Genomic DNA, 25,054 nt, shown 5'->3' with positions numbered 1-25,054 from the left:
GGTTGAATGTGGGTTGGCCTGTTATATGGGAGGGTTCTGTTGTGTCCCAGTTTTCGGACTGAATGTTTGCAAACAGCTACATTTATTAGGTCAGATTGTACAAACATTCTATGCATATGTTATTAACGAATATATATATACAGTAAAAATATGCTCTATATACACTAGTGTTCAAAAGGTTAGGGTTGGTAAGATTAAGATGTTTTTAAACAAGGTTGCATTTATTTGATCAAAATATTGTACAATTTTAAATAACTGTTTTCTATTTTAATATATTTTAAAATATTTTTTTATTCCTAAAATGGCAATGCTGAATTTTGATTGACTGATTGATTGGATATAGAAGGACAGGATAATGTTCTAATACAACTGAAGAATCAGAGATATAATCTCATATCCCATGGGTATTTACTCTGGCCTAGAAAATAAATAATACAAACCTTGCAACACACTCTAAGAAGATGATCATTATAATAATAATTTTTCATTTATGCATTTAGCAGACGCTTTTATCCAAAGCGACTTACAGTGCATTCAGGCTATACATTTTTTACCATTACTTAAGTTTAAGATTTATCAGATCAATTGATAAGTATATAAAACAGACTTTCTCTGCTCTTTCATCTTTATCTCATCTCTCCATTTCCTCTTGTCTCTAGAGGCCTGCTCTTCACTCACTGTTTGTGTCCAGTCAGCATGCTGATAAGTGTTTGCAAGCGCACAGGAGTGTAAGGACACACTTTTGGATTGTTTGTATATGTTTGTAGCATCTCAGTTTGATACTGTTTTTACAAGTATGGCAAGAACTCACATAACAAAATTCTGTTTAAATCATTTATTAACTAAAATTTTAAATGAGTACACAGTAAAACAAAAGTTATTTGAGTGTGTATTAAATGCATGTGTGTACAGAAAATATGAATTGATACTATTGATGTTGATACTAGTTCATATATAAAGCTTGAAAATAAGAACAAAGAAAAAATAAATTAAAGAAATAGTTATATAATTACAAATGGTTTAGGGACAGTCCTAAATATTTGGTTTATATTATGACTTTTAAAATGCAGGGCTTTTGTACTTGTGATTATATTTGAATAAATAGGGGATATTTATTATTAATGAAAAGCTGGCAAATTAATTAAACTCTTGGTGTACTACAGTTGGATTCTGGGTTTGTTTAAATCACATTTCAGAAATCCACAAAATAAAGTGCAACTTTTAAATCAAGAATGAATAGAATTTTGAGATTAAGTCTGAAACATTAATCAAATGTCCTTGACCTGAACGTTAAAACGGAAAAATGCAGTTAATGTGTTCATTAAGTATGGTATCTTCTACAAGTGTCTCTCAGCCTATAGCAGTGACTAAGCTGCTGTGACTGAATGCAGGATGTAATTGCATTGGTTGGGTCATATTGAAGGGGTGTGGCATGTTAGCCATGTGGCTGAAGGTGGATGGTTTCTCATGCACACAACTGTCAAATTGCTGAATGTGTTCTCCTCTTCTCTTCTTAGGTTTGCCCGACATTTTTCTATTGCGTGTCTGGATCCCATCTTTCTTCATAGTAAGTGGACGGTTCACCTGAATTTGCAAACACAGATATACACACTATAAACCATTTATACAATAATTATGCTATTTAATGTTTTAAAAATGGAATGCAAGCATATTCAACATTAAAAATAATCAATTTTAGGTGCAAACTAGATCATTATTCAATACAAACAATATATATAAGTGGAAATTCAACATATATGTAAGCAGAAATGTGATTCTGTCCTTCATTTTGGTGTAGTCTGTATACACAAATTGTTACGGTAAGTCTAGACACGTAAACATTTACTCACATTGTGTAGTTTGTAGTACAGACCACAAGCATTACAGACGGGTTCTCCATTGGCATTACGTCTCCAAAGTGTAGTGGTCCCAGTCTGGCAGTTGGCACAACAGGTGCCTGCTCGTCTAGATGCTGACTGCAACATAAAAAACATAAAAAGAAATATGAAAACACCTGGTTGATGGGAAGTAACTGAGCAATGAGGAAAAAATAAAGCTTGTGAATAAAAATATAGTTGAACAGGAAAGACAAAAACAAATTGCCCAATTAGCAAAGCCTGAAGCTATGCAAAATTCGGTCGCTCTGGCATTGAAGATGAAATGGCAGTTCTGATGCCGCAAATGTTTATACTTATATTTGTCTAGTAAATCAAATATAAATTTATGACTGTGAAATTATACATATATTTTAAAATTCTAAAATGACATTTAAGATTTACGCAAGTCATTAAAAAAAATGTGATATATATAGACTGATGATGAATGGAGCCACAGTTAGACCCTAGCAATAATATGAAAATTGCTGGTCCAAATCCTGTGTGGAATGTCAGAAAATGTAGAAGCGCATAGTGCTCTGTCCTTTTCTTTTGGACGTAGGCTGGCCGACAGAGATACACAGAAAATGTTCCTTTATAATTGTGACAACATTATATTAATATTACTGACACAACTGACAAACCAATACAATGGCATCTTAAGATATATACTGGTCTGTCTCTACAATATTCTTTTCTCAACACTCACAAACTGAATGGAGCTTTGTCTTATAAAGTAAGAGAAGAGTATATGTGCATTGCTTAAGTATTATAAAAATTTTAATTAATTATTTTAATAGGCAAGAAAATACTACTAAAACATACTAAAATGATAAAGAAAAACAGCCAACTTAATTAAGGAATAAAGAAATGAATAAAGAAACAGGATGATGCTGACTTCAGAATCTTAACTTTAACTTGACTCTCAAACTCTCATGTCAAACAGAAGTACAACCTTAAATGCCATAAATTCACATAACTATACAGAAATCGTAGATTCTCAACATGCCAAAAGAAAACAACTGCAAAAGGAAGCGTTTTTGGGTCTCACAAAGTTATCGGTACCGGGCAGACATCCTGCCAAGGAAACAAATGTTCTGCAGGCGCTCTTCAAATATACGACCTGTAGCTGATGCAGAAGCACTCGTCACACACTGACTAAAGAATAAGACCTGAAGCTAGTCAGCCTAATTTACAGCTAATACGCTCTAAATGGAGGGTCACACAAAATACACAGATGCAGTCAAGCTTTCAAGCTGATTTATTACGTTTCCCTTCATTGACGGTAGTTCTGCAGCTGCTCTGTGCTTAACAATTACACTGGACTTTCATGAATGTGAAGTCACGAACAGTCGAACAGTGACATTTTTCAGCTTATATTTAAAATCATGAAATTCTTCAGCATACACATATATTTGGTGGACAGGAATTTATAACATTACAAGCATGGAATACACAAAATAAGGTAAAATGATAGGCCTGCCAGGAATCCAAGTATCTGATTTCTGGTCAAATTTACACTGAATTACTTGCTATTTAAACCTGTCAATAGGGCCATGGAAACTCAGTGCTCCATTACACACACAGAGACTAATGCCTTTCACTCCTTTTCTCTCCTTCTCGCTTTGTCTGTACACATTCTCTGCAGTGCATTACATGGGCACAATATTACAGAAAATGAAACACTACAACATATGTCCGTTTTTCCTGAAGTGTTACTACTGTCTAGAGTTCCACATACGTCAGCTGTTTTATTTTCCGTTAACATTTAGGCAATAACTTAAAAAAATAATTTCTTCATTATACAGAAAGATTCTAAACTCAAACTTGAACTGTTTCTAAACTCTAGATTCTAAACTCAAACTTATGTGAAGGTGTGTATGTGTGTGGCACTTACCAGTCGGCGCTTAGGTCTGATGAGTGGTCGGTTCTGGCCGTTCATCTTGTGATAGAGTCCACATGCATTACAGAGATAATGACCTGTTCCATCTCTCCGCCACAGAGGAGTTGATGTAGCTCCACAGTTCACACATTCACGCCCTTCAGGCACAAATTATACACAAAAGAGATGAACAAAATGAGGAGAGAAGAAATAAAAAAAACATAAACAACTTATTCATGCTGACATTATTTATTATATGTAGAGACAGATAACCAATTTGATATTTGTTTTACAGATATTCAAACTTTTGGGCCCTAAATAATACAGCACAGTACTTGTATAATTATTGTTATTATTTATGCCATTCTAAATAAAAAAAATACTAATAATGCAAATTATGTTTTTAGTCGAATTATTACTACTGTGCCAAAAAGCAGAAATAAAACTAATTAAAATTGGTTCTGCATATATGTTATTAAATATAAAATAATCTTTAATCTATATGGTCAGATTACTTTTACAGAATATTTTTAGATATTAATATCGTATATATTGTATTTAGCTATTATTGTAATAAAGTGCATTTTCCTTTATTTCAATCCAGATGCACAAACTGTGCCTACTGCAACAAAGTTATGGCAACACATTACAGTGTCCATGTATTTATAATTTATATAGCAATACCAAAGCGTATACTGCTCCATACAATTATTATAAAATAGAACGTTCATTCGGTACTGAAATTATACTATTACATTAACACTATGTTTGGATCATTTGCCGTATGTATGTTTAAAGTTAGACAATGAATCTCTTGTAAATTCCACTGTTAATCTGAACTATGAACTCTGAATTTTACCTGAGAAAGCGCGGCATTTGCTTTTGCATTTTGACGTCATGTTGCTCGCGCTGCTCCCGAGCAGACCTCTGGAGTAAAACACACTGCTTGGGTACTCGTGCGCTCCAGATAGAGCGTAATCGGAATATGAAGGTATAGTTGTAGTTTGTGCCAGGTTGCCACGGATTGGACTGGAGCACTTCATCTTCATCCCGTCGACAAGATGGAGATGGTACTTCCCAGTGTCCCTCACAGAAGTACAAGCAGGGTCGGGGGACGCATCTTTGGGTGGAGTAGGGGGCAGGCAGTAGAGCTGAGGGCTGCAGTGTTGAGTCATTGACAGGCAAGGCATCGAAGCCGGGCCAGGCGTACCGGTGCCGGTGTACAGGGTGTTTGCGTTGTCGGCGCCTGCTGAATGCAGAACCGCTGTGCCCAGGTGGCTGACGGTCCATGTGCTGTGGTGCTGCGCCGCCGAAAAAGTCGATTTGTTGTTGTCCTGTATAGAGAGACCTTGAGTGTGGATAAGGTGAGGTCGACACATTGAGCCACCCGTAAGCCGTGCTGCCGAAAGGAGAGGAAAAATATATACACGTAGATAGTTAAAAGTCAATTCGATTCAAATTTTCATCCACGTTTAACCACACTGCAAAAAACACTAGTTAAAAAGTAGGTATTACGCAATCCAAATGAGGAAACTCGAAAATGTTTTAAATCGCAATTATCAAAAGGGATTGACAAATTAAAACTTGTTGTGGGAGGCCAGATTGGAAAAGCAAACCGATAACTATCAATTGGAATTAGAATTAATATCTCAAAATAGCCTATTTTGGAACCATTATAATTATTTTCTTCTATGTCAGATGTTATTTTTTATTTCCGCGTAACGAATTTGATTCAAAACGCGTGTCATGGTTTTTGTTTCTTAAATAGGCCTACTATACTCAAATGTATTCATTCGTTAAAACAGACATTAATATAGCCTAATCTAATACGGTCTATTAATATGATATTATATAACACATTTAAATGTACAATATTAAAATAATAATCGTTGTATATTTAGTTTGTGATATTTGTAAATACACTTAGGCTACTTAATATGGCCTACTTAATACTCCAATTCAGTTTAATAAGAGTCGTCAAACTGAATTGGAGCTTGTGTTCATTGAAACTATCACAGAATTAGCCTACACTACCATACCATTATTTAATAATAATAACAAAAGTAATTTTCTGTTGGAATACTATATGAAAGCAGGATAGAAGCATATAAAGCATGGATCTGATTAGAACAAAAAAAGAAAGAAAAAAAGTGATGCAGTAAAAAAAGCATATCCTTCGATCTCAAAATTGTGCCGTTACACTGACAATAAAAAACTAATAATTGTAATTAAGAAAAAAATGACCCACTCACCATGCGTTTGACTGTAAGACATTCGTGCACGAGTATGAGAGTGGGACCCGTGTGAGTGATAATAGGGGTTTCCTTGAGAGTCCAAATGACTGAGAAATACATCCACCTCGTCTGGTGGTAATAATGGGGCACCTGTCTCCATAGATCCCGAATGATGTCCTAAACCAGCGTGCGAAGACACCGAGTCTGAGGTACCCATTAAGGCTGAATGATGGGCATGCATCATCCACCGGGGCTCCGCAGGGAGCTCCATCATCTGCTCTCCCGTAGGACAGGGATGCAAGTTTTCGTGAGCGGTGAAAAAACAAACTTAACCTTTTTTTGAAAAGTTATTTCAAGTTCATCCTGCAAGTATGTTTTTCCAAAGTGTTGTTTTCTTGAATGTCTTGAATATAAGCCTAAATGATTAAGTACGCCTATGAGTGCGTAAGCCTAAATGACTATATAAATAGCCTATTAATTCAGGAGTTTGCGCGTCTGTCGCGCATGCAAAGATCACAAAAATGCCACCACAGCGGATTACCCCAGCTATGTGTGTTGGTGTGCACTGAGGTAGATCCTCAGATAATGTTCGAAACCAAATCCTGTGCGTTGGAAGAAAAGCAGAGGTTGAAAAAATAGTCCAAGAAGAGTAACCGACCTTCTTATCTCGTCACTCCATAACGCGCCTACGGCTCAAAAAGTACCTACTCGTGCCTGTGAGGATAAGGATGATCGCCACAGGTAGTCACACTGGCGACTAGTCACAAATCAGTGTGTAAAAGAGTTGTATATGAGACAGGACTCCTCCCTTCAGCATAAATGATTTTCTAGCCAATTAGAGTTCGCCTTTTTTCCAGCTTGACACCTGAAACTCCAATTTACCCCACGCGTCTCTTTATCCATTCGTTTCGCTGCAGGTCTGCGCTGCTGCCAGAATCAGACTGGCAGCTGCCACCAGCCACTGGCAGGTCATATGACCTCTGAGTGGCGGCTCCTGCCAGCCAGTTGAAGACTGAACCCCTACAGGAGTTATTGTACATTTCACACAGCAGCATCCTGTAGCTTTGCGCGAATGGATAATAAGTCACTAATTGGTAACAATTAAAGTTTACATTAAGAAAAAAAACAAATAATTTGTACACATTTATAGTATTAGTATAAAATGTATATTTAGGCCTACGTTTATATTATTTCTCTGAAAACTATATATCAAATAATACAGACCGCATTTTGTTGCCATTGAAAAATGGAGAAATGGACACCTCACCTGCGCATGCTCCAGGTGAGGTGAGTATTCTTTTTTCCCTCTACGAAGCAATGCAATGCAACGTCCTCCATCGCCTTCGCCTGATCTTTAATAATTCAGGGAATAAGTTTCTGGTCAGTGCGCGCGTATTGTCTGTCTCGGCAGATGCGTCTCGTGCGCGGTCAATGCCAACACGAAACCGCTGACCACCTAAGATCTCTCATAAGATCTTTCTATCACTTTGATGAGAGAGAGAGGGAAAGTGAGTCAGGCAGGGTGAATGAGAGAGAGAGAAAGATGACATTCCTTCAAAGCGCTTGTCGTTGCCATTCAAAATTAGACAACTGCAGTCATTTGGCACGTACATTTTACATAAATCGATCTATAAATGAAGTGCTGTGCTATATATTTGTTATGTATGTGATTAAAGATTAAACTAAAAGAAAAAACAGCTGATTTAGATGTTTGTTAGTTCTGTTATGTAACATTCATCCACATCACACAACAAATGATAAACCAGACATTAAATTATACTTTCGTTCTTATGTATTTATTGCACCGTGAAAAAAAATGACAAAAATAACTTTGGTTTGGTTTTGGTTTCTGTAAAGAAAACAATCCTTCCTCTCATGCTTCAGATTTTAAGTAAGCAAAAGGCTCAAGAGGGTAAAGAGCAGCACTGAATAATTTCCAGTACATGCATATATTATGGAGTCAGCTCACTAGGATGACCAAGTAATCCATTGTGCAATCTTTTGTTGTGTTCCTTCTGCATCTGATGGAGCAGTTTGAACAAATCTTAAGATTTCATAAAACCTGTATGATGAACATTTTAACCTGGAACTCGCTCTTATTCTCACTGCCCTCCTCTCACTCTCACTTTCTCTCTCTCCACTTGACAATGTAAGCTAAACAATGTAGCCCATGATCCCTTAATTGCCTGTTCATTTCCTCCGCAAAAGAGTATCAGGAAGGCAGGATTAACGGCATACTGCAGTAACAATCTGTCAGTCATCTTTTCCCTTTCTCAGGCAAAAGACCAGAAAGGAATATTAAACTGCCCACAATATATCCACAGTCATAACCTTGATTTTACTTTCACTGAGATTGAGTGTTTTGTTTTTTTAAGGCCGGACCATTTATGTCAATTTTTTTGTTTTTGTTTTACAAATCACATCTGCAATTGTTTATACTTTTTATTCTGTAAAGAAATAATATACAGATTTACACATATATAATCAGATTACAGTTATTTAAGGACTTTAATTATGAAATGGATGACTTTTTTCATTATGATATTTACTTTTTTGACAAGATTGTGAAATTAATGATATCTGAAACCATACTTTTGTCCTGAATTGGATAATGTGGATATCATAAGGACTTTAGTGTGTGTGTGTGTGTGTGTGTGTGTGTGTGTGTGTGTGTTTGTATGTGTGTGTACATTTTGTACATCTGTTTGTGAATGATAGTGAATGTGTGTGAAGATGCTGTAGTGTGAATAACCCTCTCCCCCTCCCATACCCAGAATGCCTTGCAGGCCTGGTTTTCACCACATCAGGATACAGGGCTGCTGGCTGAATTCCGGTATGAAACGGAGCGCTGGTGCACCGCAATCTGTGTCATACATATGCACATCCCTCTTCAGACAGATGGACAGGTGCTGTAACGGACACTTGCCTTTACTCACGTCTAACATTCATTAAGTGCTAAGCAACCAATTAATTTCATGTCACACACAAACAAACTTTATATTCTCTAATCCACTCTGTGCAGAAAACTACCAGAGCAACATCACACACATATTAGAGCTGATGCTTCAGATTTCAGCCAGGATACTTTCAAAATTAGCATACTTCGATCTTAAATTATTAATTGTGAATATGCTAAGAATGTATGCCTGTATAAAATCTTTTAGAGATGGAGTCAGGTGTATTTTGTGATGCTAGTAAGTTAGTAGTTCGCCTTAAAGGCCCAATGAAGGTGAATTAGCCAAAGCTAGATTCCAGCATCTTTTTATTCATAGTTGGGAAGCCCTAGCATGGAGTTTCCTGTTCATATCATGTGCTCAAGAGCAAGTTATTAGATATTTCAAAACTGATGTCACAATACTTCTTTATTCTGACATTCAAATGAATGTTTATACCTTTAAATCAGCATGAAAATAGGTCTTTCTGGTTAAATTAGATTTCTAAAAATGTAAAAGTGACAGTTCACAAGATCACAAGCAAAGTCACTGCTATGTATTAGTGTAGTGCCGTATTAAATAAATGTATTAGTGTGTTTTGGTTGTGTAAGTGCATGGCAGTAGGACAAAATTAATATGAAAGAAAAGAGTAAGCTAACAAAAAAAGCGATGGGGACAACAGCAACTCGACTCTTGGATTTCAGGCTATATTTTTATTCATATTTGGATTAGGTGATAATCAGCAGTTTGAACCATTATGTTTAGTTATAATGGACTTCTATTAAGAATCTACTGAGATGGCACTGAGCACCTTTAGCATGCTTCAATCAAACCAAAAGGCTGGTGATCAGATTTTCAGTCATTTTTAACTCAAAGCTGCCATCTTCTGGCCATTTTAGCCTTTCTGAACCATAGAGCTTCAATTGAACCGAGACAACATGCTCAACACACAGCCTCCCGATTACTTCAGGCCCTGTTTTCCAATTAACCTGCCTGATTAGCATGAATAATGACAAATACAGATGTATGTCATCTTATTTAGATGATGAAAATACAATATATCAATGATTACATCACATTAAGTGGCTTTTCAACTTTAACAAGGTCTGCTTCTAAAAAAACAAATATCTAGATGTTGAAAGTTCCTTGGGGACAAACGCACACAAGCTTTTCTCCACTATGTGCAGTATGCAAAAATGTGTCGTAAGAGAGTAAGTGTATGCGTGCATGAGTGTTTTCAGCTTTAAGGGGATGTGCTGGGTAACTGTTGCCCGCTTTGGGTTTCCGGACTGTGTGCCTGCAGACTGTTAGTTCCCCCTCTCCCTCTCCCTTTATCTCTCTCCCCATCACTCCTTTTATCTCCTTATCATACCAGCCAGGCACTCAGCCAGGATACTGTGGTAACAGCCGAGCTGGCTTCTGCTTTACCATAGTGATCTTGATGGTGGAAACGAGAAGAGAGAAGCCTTCATTGAGAGTTACTATGTTTATTTGTTCTGATTTTGATCAACTTGATTCATTCACCAGCCAAACAAACCGGATGACATATGATGGACTGAATGTCCACAAATAAGAGGCCTGTACCAATACCATCCACATTTGTGGGTGAGCATCAATTCATCGTGGTCTGTACATACTTAAAAATGTCGATATAAAGTTGTATTTCTACTTAAAAGATACAGACAGACTGTTGTGAGCAAAAATATCCCCAAACTCCTGTGCAGAATAATTTTCGGATGTCCCATGTTCTCTGTGTTCTGTAGTCACAGGCCTGACAAAACTCATCCAACTGTATGGATGAAAACAGTCTTTAAACTGCAGTGTGCTGCGGCATGACTGTGTGTTTGAATGTGTATGTGAAATATCATATCTGGTTGGTAGTCAGCAGATCATAGGCAAAAGAGTATTAATAGATACTGAGAACGTGTTGAACAGACTGGCAGCTCTTTGTGAATACGGCTAAAAGGAGCAGATTCAACAGATTCACACTCCCACTGTTCACCCTCAATAACACACACACTTTCTGTCTTTCAGGGATCAGAGGTCCATCTTACTTATTAATGCCATGTGTATGTGAGTTTGTTTGTGTACATTTTGTAACCCATGATGCCATCGCACTGAAATCTCAACACTCTGACCGCAGTGGCTTACAAGAAACTCTTTGCTTTTTTCACCCCAAACCCAATCCGTCCACAGTTTACTGTTATCCTTTATAGTCAAAGATGTGATAAGGATTTATGGCTTAGAATGTGTCAGTGGCAGAATAGTTTTGGTATGGCAGTCGTTCACCTGGAGACTGAACAGAGAAAGTGTATGGGAAGAAATGAGCTGAGCATAAAACAAGGCCTTCGATCGGCCAAATTATACCTATTTTTTATACCAAATTTATGTTTATTTCAGATGATGAGTGAGAACTTTTCTATGCATAATTTTGGATTTTATTTCACTGTAAGTGCAGCACAACCACAAGGGCCATCTTAGACCTGTTGAACTTTGACCTTTCTGCATTATGAATGATTTATAAAATGCAGTCAGCCAGTCATTTTTTGCAGAAGAAACACTGATGGGGTGATCAGGACCCTAAAGTGAAGGCTTAAAATTTGCACAGTATATAGAATATTGGTCATTTATATAGGTTTGTCAACAGAAAAAATTGGGGGAAGTATTCTATAGAGTTGTTTAATAAACTTAACAATAAAAGTATACAACAGATAATTTTTCTGTATTATGACATACTCGAGAAAACGGATTATCAAAAAAGGAAAAATGTAAGGCAGTGTCTTGGTTCTATTCACAAGTTGTTGATTGGATGGAGGCATATTGGCTGATGCAGAGCTTGCAGTCAATTATAAGAAAGGGGTGGGATTTAAGCAGACTAATTGATTGGAGAATGATCGCATATGTCACCTGTCATTTCTCTAAAAGATTCAGTTGTTTTGAACATTTTGAGTAATTTTCAGAACATTATGAATATGAATTACGAGATTAAGAAAAGAAACATATGCACATATGAATTGATCACAGCAAGATCAATAACATGCATTTAAAAATAGATTTTTGACTTCGAATAAAGAAAAAAATTAATTCCTGTATTTGCAGCACGAATAGCGTTTGATAGTTTATTTGCATCTCAAAAAGCAACTGTAACTGAAAATCGATAATATACACTGAGTAAAAGAGTTTTCTTAAAATTACATTTGACATTTTTTCAAAAATAAATGTTTATAAATGTGTTCTCATATCATACAGTTATCTAAAAATCTCAAGTTCAATATAATGGCAGGTCCGGGTTATATAATTACAAGCCATTATTTAAATGAAATATGTAGTGCAAGAGTATGATTACAAATCAACATTTTCCTTAGCTCCGCCTTGGTCTAGTTTTCATTTCAACACTCTTGAATGAGTATCGTTCCCCTGTGCGATAGTCAGTCAGGATATACCAGGTGCCCCAGTAGATGCCATCCGTGATGCCAATGTAACGCCCGTGATAGTAGCGTCCATTGAGGTTAGCAGCCAAACAGGAATCAAACCACCAGCCTGCACCATAATAACGGGCACAGTTACCAGCAGCGTAGCGATCATGATCCCGGTCATATGTACTGAAAGCTCTGCCATCGTGATTGTACTGTTTGCTGTAACTGAATGCATTGCCAGCATCGCCATGATAATCTCGAGCAGTTAAACGGAATCTTATGGAGAGAAGAACATACATGCGTCATGATAAGAAACTGAACTATTTCATGGTTTGTTTAAACTCTGCTTTGACACCAGTCTTTCAATAGAAACTAGTATGTCTATGTGTGCATATACCTCTGGTTTTCTCCTGCCACTTTAAAGTTGTTATAGTTAGCATGACGTGTCTGGTCGTGCCAGTCTTGGAGAGTGATGCGGAGCGTGTGATGCCCACTTGCGGTTAGTGCGTAAAGAACTGCATTCCCTAACCAGTGCTCTGTCTGCAGGGAGCCGAATCCATCACGGTACTCCTGCCAGGTTCGGTTAAAGTCAGTTTGTCCATCAAACCGGCGCTGGATCACTGTCCATCCCCCACCAGCTGAAACCATGTCACACACAGCCTGGAATAGACAAGTCATAAAGAAAACACACATATAGGCCCAGAGTTGCCTCCAAAACTATCTGAACTTTAAAAAAATTCTGTCATCATTTACTCATCCTCCCAATCTGCATGCTTGTGTTTTTTGGAACACAAAATAGCTTTAAAATGTTTCCGTGGGGTTAATTTGTCAATCCAATGAATGTCAATGGGTTCCAATCGGACACGGTGTTATTTTAGTATTATTTATATGCTATTATAGTTTTTATTAGTACTTTGAATTGGCTTTATAGCTTTTATTTTCCTACTTTCAGTTTTCATTTAATTTTAGTTTTAGTAATTTTGTTTGTGCTTTTGTAATTTATTTCTTTTTTTACATTACTATTTAGGCGTAATATATTTTTATTTCAGTTTTAGTCTTAGTTTCCAGTTAGTAATTTTAGTGCTTCAACTTAAACTAAACAGAAATTAGAACTAAACTGAGAATTGAGTTTTTATTTTATTTTATTTCAGTTTTATTTCAATCAGCAAAAATGTTTTAATAGTTTTAGTTGATGATAATCACCCTTTGATGATGCCGGGTGATCAAACCAGTGATCTTCAAAATCATCTTTTAATTTTTGAGTGAACTATCCCTTTAAGTCACACTGGACATGTATTAGGTTGCAAAATATCAATCCAAGTGGAATGTACTGCACAACATTTACATTTATGCATTTGGCAGACAATTTATGCCATTTATACTGTTTATCAGTTGATGCATTCCCTGGGATGATGATCTACTGTTTTATATACAGGAATGTTTGTTTGGTTCCAGCTTTTAAAACAATAGTACACTTGTACACTTTCTGTGCATTTAATGTTTGTACCTCTAGCGCTGGCTTCTTCGGATCTGGTTGTATGGTGTAGATTCCATTCTCTTTGATTCCTAATTGGTAGATCTCATGACAGTCTTGAGGGTAAAGCCCTGCAGAGGGAGGCACTGCCGTATAGACCCAAACAAAACATCTGTGAACATTTGTGCAATAAATATCCTAGTAGTCTGCTGGACTGCATGGGGTGTTTGTTCTGTGTGTGTGTGGCTCACCTGTAGGAGTCTTTGGTTTGAGGCCATTAGGTTTAGAATCTGTTATACTCTTCAGCAACAGCAGCAAGTCTTTCTCCCCATTTTTGCCCACCACACGTTCTATGACAGAAAGAGAAAGTCCCTTAGTCAAAAAATTCTAAAGGAATGCATTATTTTCTACAGGAATCCTGTTAGATTTCCTATCATGATTTGGAACCAATGCAAATAAATGAGAACGGAAATGTTCTTACAGAATTCTAGCACAAACCATCTTATAAAAACACAATTATAATGACTATTGCTAATATTCCCAAATGATTATAACGCCCCTGTAGGACATAAAAAGAAATGATTTACGATTGAAAACTCCCTGTGATTCCCTGTCAAATACAAAGCAATATGATAAAAAAAAAGTGTTTCTACAGATAAAACATAGCAAAGAGAATGTATCTGATGCAAAACTCTAAAAAAATTTACATTTACATTTTTAGAGTGTTTTTAAGAATAAATTATTATTTGTTTGATTATTTGCTAGTTGACTATTTCAGGATGGTTAGAGTTTGTTGTGAGGTTATACAAAGGTTAGAGAAAGGTAATGAGAGGGTCAGATTGGGGCTGTCAAGGGTCAGTTTTCTTGCATTCCTAAGAACACCACTGTTTGCTGAGTGTAAATTAGGTGTTAACTTAATTGAGAGAACAGCAGGAATGAAAGAATCAATAAATTATGAAGGGCAAGCGTAGTTAGTCTGTTAACACATTGGAATCACACATTAATATGCGTTATCTAGGCATGTCGTTTTATTTAAGAAGGAAATGTAAGAGTTATATGTTGTGGAATGTAATGACCGAGTCTGGTGGCCATCTCTCTGAGTCTCTGACTATGGCAGTGGAGGTCACATTCTGTCAGCACCGCTGCCATGAGAGCCAGAAAGGCTACCAGTGAGTCAGAGCCGTATCCCTGACTCACAACCACTGATTCATGTTGCAGCATACAGCGCTGAAGCTGGATGAGACGTTCAGATGTATCAGACACCTGCAGGACACATATAAACATACACAGACATAAAAACACAAAGAACATGCACCTCACATCTCAATCACCATATTTTACATTGTATACAGATTCTCCATATTCTAACACTTTAACTTAGCGTCAGTAGTTGTTAATTTTGTTCATGTTTATTCATTATATTTTTTTCCATTTCATAAAATATTTTCTTAAAAAATGACACTGATGCATTCATTCATTCATTCATTTTATTCTTGGTAAAAAAAAACAAAAAAAACAAGGTGACTAAAAAGTTGTAATGGCCCAGAACTCTGACACACTTGCATAACCATAATTTTAAAAATATATGCTTCATAATTAACATGCTTCAAGAAACCCCATAAGTTATATGACTACTTAGTACTTAGTATGTACTTTTGTACTTATATAACTGTCTTAAATGCTAAATATTTAAGGATGTGTGCTATTGAATTTAACCAGTATTAATTATTATTCAACAGGCAAATAATGAAGACAGGAATGGATAAAATATACTAGTATATATTTTACACTACTACACACACCCAAAAAAGTCTTATGTGTTATTGGTATAGAAACAACATATGAAAACATTATATAATTTTTTATAATACACAAAATAAATATATATATATATATATATATATATATATATATATTAATGTAGTTCATTAATGTAGTTAGTAAAACAATGAAACAAAAATAAAAAAACAACAAATATTAAAAGTAAAAATAATGCAGTGTGTATATATATATATATATATATATAAAAATTAAGTAAAAATGAATAATCCTTCTACAGCATTTATTAATCTTAATGGTAATGTAAACGTTACTAACACGTTTAAAATCGTTCTAAAAAATGTTAAAAGTTGAATCTGTAAAAATGTTACTTAAAGATATTTGTGCCCAGTAATACACTCTCAGATCTGTCACCAAGGATCATGTTTAGGTAATGCTTACCTGTGCGGTTTTGCGGTTCACTGGAGTCTTTCTAATTTGCGAGTCCTGAGAGTGAGGGTGATGTATTTTAGGGGGTGATGCTGTTGCACTGCAGCTCCCCTCACATCTGCCGTTGGGTGGCCCGGCCACCAGGATGTCCCTCTGACACAGGACACAGACACACATCATGTATGCTCCTAGCAAAAGCAAGGGCACAACCCGCACACACATGCTGCTCAGGCCGTAACACGAGTCCAAAGAGATATTATGCACCTGTTCCCTGTCTATTCTCTCTCTACTCTACCGGTATCTACTTTATACTACTTATCTTCAATAGGATTTTCTCTAGCCACACTCCTGTGTTCAGATCAGTATCATCTGCAGTCTATCGAGTCCTACACATTGTATTTCTTTCTCACTATGAGCTCGTCAGAGTCTCCTCTCCTGTTTTTCTCTTTTATTTGATCTTCTCTATCCCTCCCTCTCGCTCTCCTGCACACTCTCTTCTGTTTGTGAGGCTCTTTTGGCTCAGATTCCTAGATAACTGCGGCTCTTTGCTGTCTGACATGCACCAGTACACCCACCCCCTAACACACACAAATACACACACTTATACCTATATATCTATATGCACATGCAAACACTCGCATGACATTTCACAATCAAATCCATCTAGAATCTACAAATAATCACACTCTCATACAGTCACATTCAAATACAAAGATAAAACATCCTCATCAGGTTTTACCTAAACCTCTTCACTGTGTGTGTGTCTTGTTTTGAAGTGTGTGTAAAGTTTATTGAGTTTTAAGGTCATAAAAACTTGGAATTCCTCTTTTAAGACTTTTATTAAAAGACAGACAGTCACACACTAATATATATAAACACACATGGGCAGGAGAAGGAGAAAACGCTTTTGAATAGGATGACCTGTGCTACACTTTGACATTTAACCTTTCTATGTCTCTAAAGGGAAGGTGCTAGACCTATTTTATTGAGAGGTGTTTGCTCTTTGTGTGCATGTGTGAAACCGGAAGTGGCTATAAGAGCTGTGTAACTGTAAATGTACCAACATGCATATTACAGTCAACGCATGACTCACCTGTAGGTCGGTAACAAACAGATCAAAAATCATTGTATGTTGGGGTATTTCCTCATCAAAGTGTAATTAATTTGGGTGCAGATAAGACATATGTTTACAATTTGTAATGAATTTAAGATATATGTGGTCTGTTATTATGTGTAACACCTTCAAGGTTTGGAAGATGTGAACACCTTGTACATGTGTATACAATCATAACACAAATCTTTATCAGTAGATAGACTGCCATCTAGTGCTGAATGTCTGGGATGAAGGCATTTAGAGGAGAAATTGAATAATTTTGAAAAAATGTAAAATTCTTTATTTGTTTTATTTCTAACAAACTGATGTTGCAGAATAATGAACTTTCACGACCTGATATGTTGACCAGACATGATGCATCCTTATTCAGGTTTTACTTTTGATTATTATTATTAATTATTATTACCTTGATTAAAAATATCTACTTATTTAATGGCATTAGTTTTTAGCTCATTTGCATCTGGAAAAATGTTATGAAGCTTATTGCCATTTATGTGATGGGTGGGGGTCACATAACATATTTTCTATCTATCTATCTCTATATACTCCTTTGATATCTTTTGAAACTCTCAGGAGTATCACGTTATGGTTATATTAACCAAACCTGTATCTAATGGAAGGAGTAACTATACAAATGTACTCTGTGGCGACCCCTGAAGTTTTTAAACAGCACATGCCACAAGAGGGGTTGGGGTTTTAAAATACCCCATTGTTAGTTAAGACTCTCTGTTAAACTAAACTTAGATTTATTATCATATCATGTTTTTAGCATAATTTAAACTATATGCCTCATGCCCAAATAGTTCATGCCCAAACAGTCTCTTTTTACTGTACCAACTCTTACTGTACGTTTATCATGGTCAAAATTAAATCACAGACAGTTTTACAGTTTATCTCTAATCTGTCAGCACGTTACAGCTCAGTGCAGTAACGAACCTTTTAGATGTTAACTATGACAGGTGGTCTAGTAACGAGTTGTCAGACTCAGCGAATTCTAGCAACTGTAGCACAACACCTTTGAAATAATAAACCATTTAAAACATAAAAAGTGTGGTGACTTTAACGTATCTTAAAACGGCATGTCAAATACTCAAATGTCATGTCTTTATTTGTGCAAAACATTCACTTTCACAAAAAGGCACAGAAGAATACAGTGTTAAGTCACCAGGAACAAAAGAGCAAAGCAAAGAAAAAGTTTGCCAATACACAACCACGCGAGGGCGTTATTTAATGTGTTAGTTAAGTGAAATTAAACTGCTTGCATCTCGAATGCATTTGGTAAAAACGGAATGAGTAGTATAATTCTAGAATCTTTACTTTCTACATTTTCAAAGCAAGTTCAATGCATGAACTGTCTCAATAGCCATAAAATGATTTTCGTTCGCAAAGTAAGTGCCCCTACCCAAAATCGCAAGGCATTATGTGGGCAAGATCTTTTCTTTGCTTCCTCGCGCCACGGGTTTGCCTTTATTTCACTACTTTTACACACTGTCAGAAAGAGCACCTTTTGCACTTCCCGTATGAATAATTTAACTTAGTAATATATGTCAAGTTAACAAGATAATAGCTCCCAAAGTCGTGGAAGAAAACACAACTCCACAAGCGCCTCTGTTGACGGTGTTGTTGTTCTCAATCACGTCCGCGTGCCTCCGTTAAATCTGATGATTCAAAATTCTGAGATGATGCTCGCATCATCTTTGAGCTGATATTCTCGCGTTCTCGGAAAACACACATAATACGCATCAAGTTTGATCATGTCTGCTGAGGTCGAAGAGTCAACACCCACCCAAGCCCCTGCTCCAGCAGCAACCAAAGCGAAGAAGACATCGGCGAATAAGGCAAAACCTGCCGTAACTGCTTCTCCAGCTAAAAAGAAGAAAAAGAAGAGCAAGGGGCCCGGCAAGTACAGCCAGCTGGTCATTGATGCGATTCGCACCCTGGGCGAGAAAAACGGCTCGTCGCTTTTCAAGATATACAATGAAGCGAAGACAGTGAGCTGGTTTGATCAGCAGAACGGTCGCGTGTATCTGCGCTACTCCATCCGCGCGCTCCTGCTCAACGACACGCTCGTGCAGGTCAAGGGACTGGGAGCCAACGGCTCGTTCAAGCTCAATATGAAGAAATGTGAGAAAAAGTCAAAGAAGAGTGCCACCAAGGCGACCAAGACAGTAAAACCTGCAAAGCCGGCTTCCAAAAAAGACGTGACCAAGAAAGTGACTGCAAAGAAGAGCGCCAAAAAGAGCCCCGTTAAAAAGAAGACGAGTGTCAAGAAGGCGACACCCAAACCGAAGAAAGCAGCTGCCAAAAAGCCAAAAGTCGCGGCGAAGAAGGCAACCAAGGCGAAGAAATCAAAATAGACTTTCTTTGAAATTGAAGAATTATAGTTTTGTATATAGCTTCTTGGATAGAGAACCCGTATCTAAGGGGATTCGTTTTTTTATTTTTGATATTTCTGTTTATTTTAGGTATGCTGTCATTTGGGGTTTGTACTAAGAAACGGCTTCATAGAGACACACCCACTTCAGTTTCTGCACTGCAAGACGCCATGCTTTCCTGAAATGAAAGTGACAGATTGTTTCGTTTGCTGCACTAAACAGGACACTTGGTACTAGCTAACTAGACAAAGATGAACGCTTTGTGAATATAAGCTAGAACAGTATTTTTTAAACAACAATTTCATATGAAATGTTACTAAACTGCAAAAAACAACATGTATGTCAAATAAACCTCTCTGATTTTTTTTCAATAAAAATGACTGCACAACCTTCTTGACCGGTGTTTAATGGTGATGCCTTTTTAACCTGTTCATGTAAACGGGATAGCCTATATATAGCAAGATTCATGATTCAATTTAATTATATTACCTTGAGCACTTTGTGTTAAGAGTAAAGTGTGCATGCACAAAAAATCATATGAAATAATCAGGGGTGAAAAGGGATCTAATAATCTGGAGATCTAAACGTTTTTCTTTAAAGCCTTTGACAATTTTATCTTTTAGTGAAGGACTGCGTTATGTACATTTTCCCCTTTCTGCTGTTTTTTTAATCCCTGCTGAGCTCTTTAAAAACGACCATCATGCAGAATGTGATTCTAAATACGATACAAAAATATTAGGTGGTAAAACAATTAAGAGAAAATAGTAGGCTACTGTATATACCAAAAAAAACAAGTTCAAGTTCTGCTACCGCTACAACTGACAAGAACTTCCTCTTCATCAACTTATTGCACAAATGTCACAGAAGTAAGGTCTACAGTAAGCGATATTGTCAGCGAATTAAGCACTTAATACAGGCATGTTAGCCAATTTCACTATCAATATATTTTTCGACTAGAAACAGCAGGAAAAGAAATTTCCGTTAGAATTATACAGTCGTCGCCCCCTACTTGGTGAAAAGTTGGTATCTTCCGATGAATGGCGTTACTCGCGGAAGTCGCCCGGTGTTTGTAGCACTTCCGTCTTCTGCTCCAGCGGGTACACAGAAATGGTAGGATTGCCTTTCAGCACTTCGGGAAAAATACAAATTGTGTTTTGTTTGTATAGTCATTATTACATGAATGATAATACTGTTGTGACGCAGGTGTTGTTTCTGCGTTGGTGTGGAGTTGCTCAGTCGGCGCGCAGTGCTAAATCACTAACGCTAGCTAACATCCACACCCATATTCCCCAGTCGCGAGTTGACTGATACTGATTTGACAATTCAGTGTGTATTAACACTGGCAGCGCTTTGTAATCCAGGGTTTGTGTATTATGGGCAAGACAACTCAAATTGACCTCATTTCATATTGTGCATTAATCGATGGACAGAAAATAATTAACAGACAGCCCTTTATTATTAAATATACTGGTGTTGTGCTACAAATTTTCCTTCTTCAGCATTGTTACACCTTTAAATAAACGAGTGTATAAGTGCACATTCTGTCGAGATGGTTGCTGGTTACTTCTGTGTTATTTGCTGTTTGGTTACGCACAACACAGATGAGTGTACAACATTTCTTAGGTGTTATCAGCTATTCAGTACAAATTAACTTGCTTTAGTTATGAAAATTATGTGTACAGCCAACTGTCTGTTGTAGAGTCTAGTTCTATGCAGTGAGCTATTTCTGAATTCCAGACAGCCCACATAATGCTAAACAAGGTCAGTGTTTTAAAAATGCATGATCTTACATGCAGGTTTGCACTTCCTCTATGTCTTGAATTTAAGTTCAGGAAGTGTCGAGCTTCAGACAGTGCAGTCTATGAAGAGATTAATGATGTTTGCATGTTGACTGAGGCTCTTAATGTGTACAGGGTAGTTTTTCTTTTCTTTGGAGGGCTTGTGTAGGACTCCCAAAAATTCCCCTGCAGGTTCAGGCGTGTGTGAAACGCACAGAGTGGAAGTTGTGAGCCGTTTGCTGAGTGCTTGCTTGCTGTAAGGTTGCAGATATGGTTCATCATCCTGAGTACTGATTTAGTTTGTTTTGTTTCGTCAGACAGCGACTCTGCGTCCGTACCTGAATGCGGTGCGTGCTACACTGCAGGCAGCTCTCTGTCTGGAAAACTTCTCCTCACAGGTGGTTGAAAGACACAACAAACCAGAGGTTGAAGTCCGGTAAGTGTGTGTGACTGTGTTCGCATGTGTGTTTTATCTGTGTGTAAGAGTTGCATGATAGGTCAGTAGCCTACATGCACACATCTGACTGGTTCAAACTTAACATTAATGTTTTAAAATGTTTGCAATATGATTTGGCCATAGATAGTTTGAAAGAAAGTACAAGGGCAGTATACAGTCAAACCTGCTATTTCAGTATATCGTTCAAACTTTCATTTCAGCTTTTAAAGAAATAGTGGACATATGAGAATTTCTAATGTTTTACTCGTGAGCATCTGGGGTTTAGTTTAATATTAAGTTTTTGGTTTACTCCTGGTGATTATTCCAAGGTCCAATGACATAATGAGACCCCTGTTAGTGTTGTTATTGTTGTTTGCAAAAACATTTTTCGTTGGAAAAAGCATAAATAAAATATAAATATTAAATGAAAAGCTTCAAATGTAAATGAAAATGAGAAATGTTGCCTTGACACTGACAGTATAAAATGAGTAAAACAAAAACTAACACTTTCATAACAAAATTAATAGTTCAATTAATTCAAACTTATTAATTATTAAAATGTAACTTAAAAATGATTAAAGCTGAAGATGTAGAAATAAAAGCCAATTCAAAATAATAATAAATTCTATAGTAGTATAAAAAATAATGCTGACCCTTGCATTTGTATCTGTATCTGTAAAATGGAATGTATCTGTTAGAATGATAGTATGTCAGTTATTTATATTTATTGAACTGAAACCTGATTTCATGTTTATGGTATTGCGGCAGATTTTAGGCCACTTGATCGTGATTCAGCATGCCATTTTATAACCATTTGTCCACCATACAGCAATAGACACTTTATACTGCATAGTATGCAGAATGCCAGTGTGTTTGTGTGTATTCTTTACTGTGTTTGTCTAATCGTCTCAACAGGAGCAGTAAGGAGCTGTTGCTTCAGCCTGTTGTGATCAGTAGGAATGATAAAGAGAAGGTTCTAATAGAAGGTTCCATCAACTCTGTGCGAGTCAGCATTGCTGTCAAACAGGTAAGCACACTCGTTGTTTTACCCTAAACTCACTCTTGCTATCCTTTCTGAGATGGGTTTTGAAATGTTGTTATAGACTGAATACAGAAAATGCTACTAATAATACAAAAAGAGAAGTATTGTGGTGGAGAGGAGACAAGTGAGGGAGGTTGGTTTCAATCTGAGTCATTAATATCAACACATGCTGTCCACTGAACACTGTAAGCCAGTGGTTCTCAACCAGGGCCCCACTTAGGGGCCTCAGCAAACTTCCAAGAGGGCCGCAGGATTTAAATGAATAAATTATTATTAATATATAAAATTAATCATGGGCTAAAGTATAATAATAAAAAAAACCACAAACAATCAAGATGGATTTGTTTTTGATTAGTTTAATATATCAAAATTGGAAAACAAGCAGTTATCTTATAATTACAGCAGAAATACCAAGAATATCTTAGCCTTTATTGGTGGAGGGGTCCTTCGAATTTTGTGATGGTGATTGTGGGCCCTTTAGGTCACAGAGGTTGAGAACCACGGCGGTTAGCCAGCAGTATGTGATTTATGTTTCAGTAGAACAAGCTAAGAATCCAGTCTGATGGTTTGTTTCTGTCTTTAATGGTCTGTGATTGGATGATGCACCTCAACTTGTCCATTGAAGGCTGATGAGATTGAAAAGATCCTGTGTCACAAGTTCATGCGCTTCATGATGATGAGAGCTGAGAACTTCTTCATCCTGCGAAGAAAAGCTGTGGAGGTGAGGGAGAGCGGAGAAACCTTCTATTTTTAGTGCATTTTGATTTCTTGCTAACAGAAATCTTCAGGTCTTGTGAAATATCAATATGATATTTTAACAGCGAATAACCCTCATTTCTTTTGTCAGGGTTATGACATCAGTTTCCTCATTACTAACTTCCACACAGAACAAATGTACAAGCATAAGTTAGTGGACTTTGTCATCCATTTTATGGAGGAGATCGATAAGGAAGTCAGTGAGATGAAACTGTCTGTCAACGCCAGGGCTCGCGTAGTTGCAGAGGAGTTCCTCAAAAATGTGAGTTTCTCTGTAGTATGATTTCATAGAAAGAAAATGTCACTGTCACACCAACAAGCTCTTACTCTATATTCTGTTCGTGCTCAACAGTTTTAGGAAATTTTCAGTACACCTTCTGCTGGCTGCAATACCTGTGTCACCTTGGTCGCCGCCGGAAAGAAACGATGGAGAGCTGTGGGGCCAGTGAGGAAGTAGTTAAGGTGTGATTTGTTTCCTGGACCTCCAGCAAAAGGTGGAACAGCTGGATCCAGAGGTTGCCGTCTGTCACAGGAATTAATTCAGAGGATTGTAACTCGAGAGCAAAGTAATGGTTTTCACAGACAGGCACGGTACTTCTTTTGTTGTTCTGTTTTATTCTTTGTTTGACTTTTTTTGCCCCTCTATCTCTTTTTTTAACTTTTGCTAATGGCCTAATTTTGTTTTAAAAGTATTTTGTTTCTTCACACTCTGCGATTCCATTTGTGTATTCTGTCTCTCTTCATCTTATCCCAAATAATCCCTTTGTTATTATTTAGTAGTAGTAAAGCGCTCACAACGTTGCAATATTCTGAATATGCCTCAGCTTTCCCTCGTGCTCATTAATATCAATGAGAATGTACTGTATATGTTAAAAAGGATAGACTCATTTTACCTCTGCCTTTCTAACAAACCTTAAAATCAGGGTGGGTTTATATAAATTAAACCTCATTGATACTCATGAGCACAAAGGAAAAATGTTCCGTGTCCAATAATTTAAACAGTTTGTTTTGTCAGTGTTTTTTTATAAATATGTATACTGTGTTCAAATGACCATTTTTCATGTTTAGTTTTGATATTAAAAAAACCTCACGCTGGTGCACATGGATCTTACAAACCATATCAGTCATGCCAAAATAATGATGAAAATGCTAAATAAATCCCTTTATTGCTTGTATTGTGTTGTTTATTGTGGGAATGACAGGTCTTGGTTGTGGTAAGTTTAGCTTCTGTACATTTTGAATGTTAAAGTATGTACAATACAGTGAAGGCCCATATTTGAAGAGCTTGAGAATGGTCAGTAACTATTTGATATGCAGCACCCTGTATTTGCAATAATTTGATATGCAGCACCTTCATGATATTTGGGAAAGAAGACATTTCATATCATCACAAGATATTCAAATAGTAGATACAATGTAATCTATACAGACAGAAGGGAGAAGGTTTTTTTTTTTTTTTTTAGTTTGTCCCTACAATGGAGGTCAGACCTTCTGTGTCACATGATTTGTAAAAACTACCTCTAATTAAGGTT

The 25,054-nt window shown here is 36.8% G+C and overlaps 4 protein-coding genes and 1 long non-coding RNA gene across 5 annotated transcripts; 3 read left to right on the top strand and 2 right to left on the bottom strand.

Moving 5' to 3' along the window:
- Nucleotides 1-1,340: 1,340 nt before the first annotated feature.
- On the bottom strand, nucleotides 1,341-6,264 carry LOC107584431 (GATA-binding factor 2-like). Its single transcript, XM_016271046.1, has 5 exons — nucleotides 6,009-6,264; nucleotides 4,616-5,155; nucleotides 3,772-3,914; nucleotides 1,851-1,976; nucleotides 1,341-1,584 (listed from the first exon to the last, which is right to left on the bottom strand). The coding sequence occupies exons 1-5, from the start codon at nucleotides 6,262-6,264 to the stop codon at nucleotides 1,351-1,353; spliced, it is 1,299 nt and encodes a 432-aa protein (XP_016126532.1). The 3' UTR covers nucleotides 1,341-1,350.
- LOC107584448 (uncharacterized) lies at nucleotides 1,516-13,096 on the top strand. The gene is made up of 3 exons (XR_001609144.1): nucleotides 1,516-1,567; nucleotides 8,765-8,896; nucleotides 12,886-13,096. It is a non-coding gene; the product is annotated as an uncharacterized lncRNA (long non-coding RNA).
- On the bottom strand, nucleotides 12,214-16,243 carry LOC107584432 (fibroleukin). The gene is made up of 6 exons (XM_016271047.1): nucleotides 16,034-16,243; nucleotides 14,890-15,076; nucleotides 14,065-14,163; nucleotides 13,847-13,959; nucleotides 12,737-12,999; nucleotides 12,214-12,615 (listed from the first exon to the last, which is right to left on the bottom strand). The coding sequence occupies exons 1-6, from the start codon at nucleotides 16,241-16,243 to the stop codon at nucleotides 12,285-12,287; spliced, it is 1,203 nt and encodes a 400-aa protein (XP_016126533.1). The 3' UTR covers nucleotides 12,214-12,284.
- A 2,494-nt stretch (nucleotides 16,244-18,737) lies between these two features.
- Nucleotides 18,738-19,894, top strand: LOC107584441 (histone H1x-like). The gene has a single exon (XM_016271061.1). The coding sequence runs from the start codon at nucleotides 18,890-18,892 to the stop codon at nucleotides 19,490-19,492; it is 603 nt and encodes a 200-aa protein (XP_016126547.1). The 5' UTR covers nucleotides 18,738-18,889; the 3' UTR covers nucleotides 19,493-19,894.
- Nucleotides 19,895-20,468: 574 nt separating this feature from the next.
- LOC107584445 (actin-related protein 2/3 complex subunit 4-like) lies at nucleotides 20,469-24,695 on the top strand. Its single transcript, XM_016271069.1, has 6 exons — nucleotides 20,469-20,620; nucleotides 21,606-21,724; nucleotides 22,640-22,751; nucleotides 23,392-23,487; nucleotides 23,614-23,784; nucleotides 23,875-24,695. The coding sequence occupies exons 1-6, from the start codon at nucleotides 20,618-20,620 to the stop codon at nucleotides 23,878-23,880; spliced, it is 507 nt and encodes a 168-aa protein (XP_016126555.1). The 5' UTR covers nucleotides 20,469-20,617; the 3' UTR covers nucleotides 23,881-24,695.
- The last annotated feature ends 359 nt before the right edge of the window (nucleotides 24,696-25,054 follow it).

The sequence above is a fragment of the Sinocyclocheilus grahami genome, unplaced genomic scaffold, assembly GCF_001515645.1.
Source record: "Sinocyclocheilus grahami isolate Dianchi unplaced genomic scaffold, SAMN03320097.WGS_v1.1 scaffold60.1, whole genome shotgun sequence".
NCBI lineage: Eukaryota > Metazoa > Chordata > Actinopteri > Cypriniformes > Cyprinidae > Sinocyclocheilus > Sinocyclocheilus grahami.
Note: the sequence above shows the minus strand (reverse complement) of the source record. Positions and strands in the feature narration are given on the sequence as shown.